This window comes from Oryzias melastigma, linkage group LG24 (assembly GCF_002922805.2).
Source record: "Oryzias melastigma strain HK-1 linkage group LG24, ASM292280v2, whole genome shotgun sequence".
NCBI lineage: Eukaryota > Metazoa > Chordata > Actinopteri > Beloniformes > Adrianichthyidae > Oryzias > Oryzias melastigma.
The window spans coordinates 21356902-21357259 of NC_050535.1; the positions used below are offsets into that span (position 1 = coordinate 21356902).

The 358-nt window shown below is 38.5% G+C and overlaps 1 protein-coding gene across 1 annotated transcript in view; it reads right to left on the reverse strand.

Moving 5' to 3' along the window:
* Positions 1-201: 201 nt before the first annotated feature.
* Positions 202-358, reverse strand: part of LOC112157595 (tripartite motif-containing protein 16-like) — a 14077-nt gene continuing 13920 nt past the window's right edge. The window contains exon 2 of the mRNA XM_036210531.1: positions 202-356. Coding sequence (XP_036066424.1) covers positions 217-356 — 140 coding nt within the window. The 3' untranslated portion in view covers positions 202-216. The remainder of the gene's footprint in view (positions 357-358) is intronic.

Consider the following 358-nt stretch of genomic DNA (forward strand, 5'->3'; position numbering starts at 1 on the left):
TTCAGTGGAATCCCAAAGTTCAAAGAAAACAGATTTTACGCCAAAAAGTTTGAGATTCATCTTCAAAAATGTCTCAAATCCACATTCTAGAGATTTTTCATTTCTCTCTTCTTACTACAAACACGACTCCACAGAATATTAACAGTTAAAAAGTTTAGTTAAAATGATGGAAAGTAGAGGAATAACTAAAAACAAACATCTCACTTCTTTCAGGAACTATTTGAGTTTACAGAACTCTGCTGAGACCCCAACATCACGACCCACCCACAATCCAGCATAGAGCGGCTGAGTGAATGTGGTCTGGACTCTGTGGAGGAGAGTCATGCTTTCAGAGATGCTGTAGAAGGACAGAACACCT